The sequence below is a fragment of the Salvelinus sp. IW2-2015 genome, unplaced genomic scaffold, assembly GCF_002910315.2.
Source record: "Salvelinus sp. IW2-2015 unplaced genomic scaffold, ASM291031v2 Un_scaffold2143, whole genome shotgun sequence".
In the NCBI taxonomy this organism is placed as follows: domain Eukaryota; kingdom Metazoa; phylum Chordata; class Actinopteri; order Salmoniformes; family Salmonidae; genus Salvelinus; species Salvelinus sp. IW2-2015.
The window spans coordinates 129,675-138,242 of NW_019943475.1; the positions used below are offsets into that span (position 1 = coordinate 129,675).

General features: G+C 41.9%; 1 protein-coding gene across 1 annotated transcript; it reads left to right on the plus strand.

Annotated features, from left to right (window-relative positions):
- Positions 1-3,813: 3,813 nt before the first annotated feature.
- LOC112073092 (mucin-2-like) lies at positions 3,814-5,348 on the plus strand. Its single transcript, XM_024140448.1, has 4 exons — positions 3,814-3,936; positions 4,182-4,332; positions 4,758-4,801; positions 4,915-5,348. Exons 1-4 carry the CDS (start codon positions 3,879-3,881, stop codon positions 5,346-5,348), a joined length of 687 nt encoding a protein of 228 aa, XP_023996216.1. The 5' UTR covers positions 3,814-3,878.
- Positions 5,349-8,568: the final 3,220 nt, after the last annotated feature.

The window sequence follows — 8,568 nt, forward strand, 5'->3', positions numbered from 1 at the left end:
AAGAGAAGAGAGGGGATATTTGCTATAGAAATATAAGAGATATGCATGATTTGTCATAGGTAGTTTCGAATCTATACAGCGTTTACAATTGAAAAAACACCGACACATAATGAACTAGATCATAATAGCGTTTGCATATCTTGTAATTATCAAGCAGCACGTAGTATACATAGAATCAACTTAACTCTCATAAAACTGGCATAACAGAAAGAGCACACAAGCACTCAGCGCAACCTGATAGAGATCCCATTCTTATGATCATCAGACCATTCAGTATTTTAAGCGTTTTTTCAGCGAAAAACAAAATGATATTTTAGATACATTTAAACGTTAACCAGGATGCATGATTCCCATGGACAAAGAAGCGTATAGATATAGTTAATCAGCCAAATATTAAATTTTTTTATCTACTTACTCAAATTCTTCCGATGACACTACTGTAACAGATGATTTACAACATAACATATTACATATTGTTGTCGAAAAGTTGCATATTTAGCCATTACAAAACTCGGTGTGTTCAATAACAATAACAATGCTAGAAATCAGCTCAATAATGTCTCGACGTCATCTGTCAGAGTGATACATATTAATGTGAAAGCATAATACACATATACTATGAACTAAAATAACAGGGTTGACACAATACGAAGTCAAAGAGTTAAGTTCTAATGCAACGCTGATTACATAAAATTCTCTACTTTCAATATAGGGTTCGCCAAGTGAAGCTATACCAAGACAAAGTGAGCGAAATATGCGTTTAAAATAATTTCGACCAGAAGAAGACTTGTATCATAATTAAATATCGAGATTGAGCAGAGCTTTATTGCCATCGCATTCTTAGGGACAATTTATCATTATCTATGCTGTGATAACAACGTATCCATGACTTGGTAGCATCAGAATGTATGCTATGTCTATACAGATATACTGTAAGATCTCATACAGACTACACCGGAGGAATACCGACAAGCAGTACAGGTTCATTGTGAATTAATAGGCCATCCAGATTGTGGTCAGAGTTTTAAAATGTTTTCTTAACTGGGATAGCCACACCGATAATCAGTGTATCAAGCTATAATAGTAGACACAGTACACTAATATAGCCTACTCAAACACAGCATCTAAAGGGATATAAATAGAGCTAGTAGAAGGGAATTCAATTTATATTCAACTCACATATGATGGTTCTTCCCAATAACAAGATACTATATTCCCTAAGTACAATAACATCGACGCTGCAGTAGCATATACTTAAGAACCAATATTGCTGAGTTAGACAACCACTAAGATCGAGAGACATAGTCGAATGTCCTCATATACACATGCTTCAAGCTGCGCGAGCTCGAGACAGAACAAGAGCGATCACCTATACCTTGGAGTCATATTCATTATAAGGAGTGATGTCACACATGCGTCTGTACATAATCAAATATTAATCTGTGGAATGGTAATATGATACGACACATAAGATAGTGAAGTACGTAGTGCATGTTGTGTTTGTAATTCATATAGATGTCACTGTCGCCGGTTAATAAATAGACTNCTTGTAGCACAGCTATTCTCGCCGTAAGGCGATCGTTCTCCTGTATATTATGAGTACAGCGACTGCAATTAGAAGACATCATGTTAATGTTACTACTTAGCTTCGGCTGTTGAAGGTGRTGACGAACCATGTCCWGATAAAGCGTCCGGAGTGAAAAAGTTGAATGAGGGAAAAAAGTTGCGATGGAAAAACTAAAAATATAAACGGTAWTTAAAAACAAAACAAAAAAAACGTAAAGTTGTCAGCTAGCAAAGTAAAGTAAAGTTGGCAGCAAAACGCACAGCAACAAAACGCACAGCAACACGTCTGCAGATTCAACAGGAAGTGACGCTCAGTGATGCATCAGTGATGGGTCTGTCTATTCCGATGTTCACATCGGCTATATATTTAGGTGGACATATTTAACACCTTATTTTTGATACCACAAAACACCCTCCATACTTCCATTCATTTGCTTACCTTCACCATCTTGTTCACAGGAGTCTCCCCTTTCCATAGAGTTGTCATAATAGTTTCTAGGCCAAACCATTCGGGTGCTATAGACGTTTCTGTGAAAAAAACAGATTTCCGGGATGTCTCGTGGTCTATAACTCAGCCACCGTTTACCGCAGATGCGGAAGGCATAGGTAGGACGTGGTGGATTGAGAAAGCAGTCCGTGCAAAAAACCTTCAATTGACAGATTGTGAAGTGGATTTTTTGATGATGTTACTTAGATCAACGCACAGGTGCATCAATATACTCATACTCATCTGTTGTATGGGGAACTTGGCCTTCATCAAGGTTTATTTGTGAGTAAATCTGGCTTTGATAATAACCAGTTGTTACCCAGCCACTAACCTCTCTGCACAATACTGCAGTACAGGTAGTAGAAAAGTTAATCTGTCATATAAATTTGGAGCTGAGATGTGAGTCAGCAGACTGAGGGCTCAACTCTAAAAGGGCTAGATTCCCTTTTCGGCTATCCACCTTTAAAAAGCTATATTTCCHTGTTTGTGGAGACCACATTCATGGTAAACGCTGCATTTGTTGGCTCAGTCACGCTATTACACGGATTGAATCTAGGCCTTAAAGGTTGTATTTACATCTCCTAACAACCTAAATCTGATTTTCTTTTTATAGCCAATCTTTTTTTCTGACTGTCCACAAGTAGTTTTACATGTGGCCCATATCAGATTGGTTCCTTCACACTGTTGTAGGCTCTGAAGTAGCACACCGATGCAATGCTCATTTCCTGTCCTTTACATTTTGGGGTGGTTGTCATGGTAATGGCAGGTTGTCATGGCAATGGCAGGTCATGTGCAAAAAAAAACACTTTAGAGCAAAAACATCAGATCTGAGCGTCCAGACAGAGATCACATGGAGAATAGGATTGTGGATCGAGATGAGACCACATTGTGGATGGTAAAAATCAGATTCCATTGTTTTTTTTGCTGTTTACACATTAAGGACAAGATCAGATAGGTATTAAATATGAAAAGAATTGGTAAAAGATCTGAATTGGACTGCCTGTGTAAACGCAGCCAAAGTGGAAGTGCATAAGTACAAGAATAGGGTTAAGGCTTTACACAATAGTTAATTTACCTCACAGCTCAGGGTCATAATAAACAGTCATATGGTGGAATTTATAACAACCGATCATTTTGGAGCACAAGTCTGAGGCTAACAGGTTTTCTATAAGGTCACACAATGACAAGCAGAGTTGCATGATGGTACAGATGGCAATCTTTCTAATACAATTGGTTTGTCAATAATCATGTGAATGTCCACAAGTCACCATAAAAGACAACACAAAAGTGAACTAAACAGATATCAAAAACATAAAATAAACAAATCAACCATCCAACCCAATAATAATCATGTCAATAGTTCATCTGTAGTCTCTTCAACAAGCTGGGCAATGCATTGAATAAATAAATGATGGATTAATACATCTTCCTATAAGGTGGACCCACGCCATTCCATGATCCTGTGTGAGAGGACTCGTGTGCCTGTGACACTGGGGGAGACTGCGAGTGTTTCTGTACAGCTGTAGCAGCCTACGCCCAGGCCTGTAACGAGGCAGGGGCTTGTATCAAGTGGAGAACACCAGATACTGCCGTGAGTCATTTGCTTTGAGTGGGACAATTGATTGAGGGATAGGTGGGATTGTTTTGCTATCGGGACAAAATACCAATTGATGATTTGTATGTGTAACTGTTCAATCAATCCTCTTTTAGGACCCTGGTTAAGTTAAAATGTGACATGTTTTTAATTTCACCAGCTCTGTTCTGTGATTTCTACAACCCTATTGGTGAGTGTGAGTGGCATTATAATCCGTGTGGATACCCCTGTATGAAGACCTGCAAGAATCCCTCAGGAACATGCTCCAGTCAGATCCCTGCGCTGGAAGGTAACTAATATCCCTTCATAACAGTTTGGCCGTTTGATTTAGACTATTTACATTCCAAGTTGTTCAACACATGACAGTATAAAATATGTAATGACTCCCCCCTCCCTTGTCCATCTATACTGAAAACTAAATACAAATCTAGAAATATCATATCGATTACAGCTTTGGTGTTAGAAGTAGATACCATGAGGATGATCTAATCTGCGCAGGTGTCCTGGATTAAATTGACTGTTTATATCTTAAAGGTTGCTATCCAAAATGTCCTRCGGCCACGCCTTATTTGGAAGAAAGTACCATGAAGTGTGTCCSTATCGTGGACTGTGGTTGCTACGATGGAGATGGAACTCATTACAACGAGGGAGAGGTTATACCTTCCAAGGAGAACTGTCAGAGTTGGTATGTTTTCAGATCAACATTTTGATATATACATACAGTGGGGCAAAAAAGTATTTAGTCAGCCACCAATTGTGCAAGTTCTCCCACTTAAAAAGATGAGAGGCCTGTAATTTTCATCATAGTTACACTTCAACTATGACAGACGAAATGAGAAGAAAAAAAATCCAGAAAATCACATTGTAGGATTTTTAATGAATTTATTTGCAAATTATGGTGGAAAATAAGCAAAGAGGTTTACCAACCATTCGATTGATTTTGCTTTTCAAAGATTGTGATTTGACCTGTTAATACCTTATTGGGATTTGACCTGTTAATAGCTTATTGTGAAGATAACATATAACATTGTTTTGTACTTCATAACAAACAGCTCTTAATATCTTATTTGACTTTGAAAAGTACTGTAACCTCCTCCTTTCTTTGTCAAGTCGTTGCTCATCAACTGAGGCCAGTTGCAGCTATGATGTCCAAGGTAAAGAAAACCACCACAAACTGAAACATTAGCCTACATGATTACCAAGAAGGTAACATGACAAGATGATTACATGATAATAACTTGTGTTCCCCGTGAAAATCCTATTGCAGCTTGCTATTGTTTATACGACGGCAGAACATACCCGTATGGAGCGACCATATATCACACATCTGACGGTGATGGGACCTGTATTACCGCCATCTGCAAAGAGAACGGAACCATTGTCCGGATTATGAATCCCTGTACCACCACCCCAACTCAAACAACTACACCAAATGTTACAACAACACAGATATCCACTCAAGCACCGACCACTATTGTTTTCTCAACTCTTACCACTACCCCAACTACCTCCACAACCCCTACCACTACCCCAACAACAACCCCTACCACTACCCCCACAACAACCCCTACCACTACCCCCACAACAACCCCTACTTCACCAACAACCACTTCACCCACTACTACTCCACACTGTCCGACTGTCTGTGATTGGTCAGACTGGATTGACAATCACTATCCTTCATTTGGACCAGAAGGCTGAGACAGTGTTTGACTGATAGATGGGGTAGTGGTAGGTTTTGTTGTTGGGGTAGTGGTAGGAGATGTTGTTCGGGGTAGTGGTTGAGATGTTTGTTGGGCGTAGCGGTAGTGGAGTTTTGTTGGGGTAGTGGTAGGAGATGTTGTTGGGGTAGTGGTAGGAGATTTGTTGGGTAGTAATAGGGATGTTGTGGTAGTGTAGGAGATGTTGTTGGGGTAGTGGTAGGAGATGTTTGTTGGGGGAGTGGGTAGGAGATGTGTTGGGGGATGTGTAGGAGATGTTGTTGGGTAGAGGTAGTAGTTGTTGGGGGAGTGGTAGGAGATGTTGTTGGGGTAGTGGTAGGAGATGTTGTTGGGGTAGTGGTAGGAGATGTTGTTGGGGTAGTGGTAGGAGATGTTGTTGGGGTAGTGGTAGGAGATGTTTGTTGGGGTAGTGGTAGGAGTTGTTGTTGGGGGAGTGGTAGGAGATGTTGTTGGGGAGTGTAGGAGATGTTGTTGGGGAGTGGGTAGGAGTTGTTGTTGGGGAGTGGTAGGAGTTGTTGTTGGGGAGTGGTAGGAGTTGTTGTTGGGGTAGTGGTAGAAGATGTTGTTGGGTCGTGGTAGGAGTTGTTGTTGGGGGAGTGGTAGGAGTTGTTGTTGGGGTAGTGGTAGGAGAATGTTTTGGGTGTGGAGGTAGATGTTGTTGGGGGTGGTAGGAGTTTGTTGTTGGGGGAGTGGGTAGGAGTTGTTGTTGGGGGAGTGGTAGGAGTTGTTGTTGGGGGAGTGTAGGAGTTGTTTTGTTGGGGAGTGGTAGGAGCTGTTTGTTGGGGAGGGGTATGAGTTGTTGTTGTGGTAGTTGTTGTTTGGGGTAGGGGAGTAGTTGTTGGGGTAGTTGTTGTTGGGGGAGTGGTATGAGATTGGTAGGAGAATGTTGTTGGGGTAGTTGTTGTTGGGGTAGTTGTTTGTTGGGGTAGTGGTAGGCAGATGTTGTTGGGGTAGAGGTAGGGAGATGTTGTTGGGGTAGTTGTTGTTGGGTAGTTTTTTGTTGGGGAGTGTAGGTAGATGTTTGTTGGGGTAGAGGTAGGGAGATGTTGTTGGGGTAAGTGGGTAGGGGAGTCTGTTGTTGGGGTAGTGGTATGAGTTGTTGTTGGGGTAGAGGTAGGTTTAGTTGTTGAAGTAGTTGCCTGTAGTTGTTGGGGTAGTGGTAAGTGGTTGTAACAAAGGTCAACATCAACACAACATCTGACTCTGATCTGGTAGTTGTAGCATTTGGTGGGATGCCTTGAGTCCTTGTTGTGGGCTATCAGTCAACTGAGGATTGCATTGCAACATTTTGACCTAGTTCCGGCCAAAGGAACCATGGATGTTGTCTTTGCTCTGCATTCTCATTCTTAGGTTGGCTACAATATCAAATACCAGCATTTCCTTATATTTTCTATGGTTTCATAATCTCCTCCTTCTGGTCCAAATGAAGGATCGTGATTGTTCAACCAGTCCTGACCAATCACCAGACGTCGACAGTGTGGAGTTAGTAGTGGTGAAGTGGTTGTTGGAAGGTAGGGGTTGTTTTTGGGTAGTGGTAGGGGTTGTTGGTTGGGGTAGTGGTATGAGATGTTGTTGGGGGAGTGGTAGGAGATGTTGTTGGGATAGAGGAGTAGTTGTTGGGGTAGTGGTCGGGGTTGTTGTTGGGGTAGTGGTATGAGATTGTCTGTTGGGGAGTGGTAGGAAAGATGTTGTTGGGATAGAAGGGGGGGTTAGTTTTAAAGTTGTTGGGGTAGTGGTAGGAGATGTTCTTGGGTAGTGGTATGAGATGTTTGTTGGGGAGTGGTAGGAGTTGTTGTTGGGGGAGTGGGTAGGAGATGTTGTTGGGGGAGTGGTATGATGTTTGTTGTGTAGTTGCTTGTTGGGGTAGGGGTAAGTAGTTGTTGGGGTAGTTGTTGTTGGGAGTGGTAGGAGTGTTGTTGGGGTAGTGGTAGGGTTTTGTTGGGGTAGTTGTTGATGTTGAACTTGTTGTGTGGGTGTTAGTTTTGGTGAGTTGTTGCTGTAGTTGTTTGGGCCGTAGTGGGTAGTATTTGTACAAGTCAACATCACCAACATCTGACTCTGATCTCGTAGTGTAGCATATTGGGTGGGATGCCTTGATCCTTGTTGTGGCATATCAGTCCACTGAGGGATTGCATTCAACATTTTGACCTAGTTCGACCAAAGGAACATGGATGTTGTCTTTGGCTCTGCATTCTACATCCTTGGTTGGCTACAAATATCAATGCAGATTTCCTTATATTTTCTATGGTTTCATAATCTCCTTCTTCTGTCCAAATGAAGGATAGTGAATTGTCAATCCAGTCTGACCAATCACAGACAGTCGGTACAGTGTGGAGTAGTAGTGTGAAGTGGTTGTTGTGAAGTAGGGGTTGTTTGTGGGGGTGTTGTAGGGGTTAGTGTAGTTGTGGTGGTAGGGTATGAGTGTTGTTGGGGTAGTGGTAGGAGAATGTTGTTGGGGTTAGAGGTAGTAGTTGTTGGGTAGTTGGTAGGTGATGTTGTTTGGGGTTAGTGTTATGGAGATGGTTGTTGGGGGAGTGGTAGGCAGTTTGTTGTTGGGGAGTGGTAGGAGATCGTTGTTGGGAGTGGTAGGAGATGGTTGTTGGGGGAGTGGTAGGAGTTGTTTTGTTGGGGGAGTGGTAGGAGTTGTTGTTGGGGAGTGGTATGAGTTTGTTGTTGTGGTAGTTTTGTTGGGGTAGTAGTTGTTGGGGTAGTTGTTGTGGGGAGTGGTAGGAGATGTTGTTGGGGTCGTGGTATGCCGTTGTTTGTGTGGTAGTTGTTGTTGGGGTAGGGTAGTAGTTGTGGGGTGTTGTTGTTGGGGAGTGGTAAAAAGGAGATGTTGTTGGGGTCGTGGTAGGAGATGTTTGTTGGGGTAGTGGTATGAGTTGGTTGTTGTTGTTGGGTAGAGGTAGGTTTAGTTTGTTTGAAGTAGTTGCTGTAGTTGTTGGGGTAGTCGGTAGTAGTTGTAACAAGGTCAACATCAACACAACTTGACTCGGATCTCGAGTTAGCATATTGGTGGCGATGCCTTGATCCTTGTTGTGGCATATCATCCAACTGAGGGATTGCATTCAACATTTCTGACCTAGTTCGGCCAAAGGAACATGGATGTTGTCTTTGGCTCTGCATTCTACTCCTTGGTTGGCTACAAATATCAATACCAGAATTTCCCTATATTTTTTCTATGGTTTCATAATCTCCTC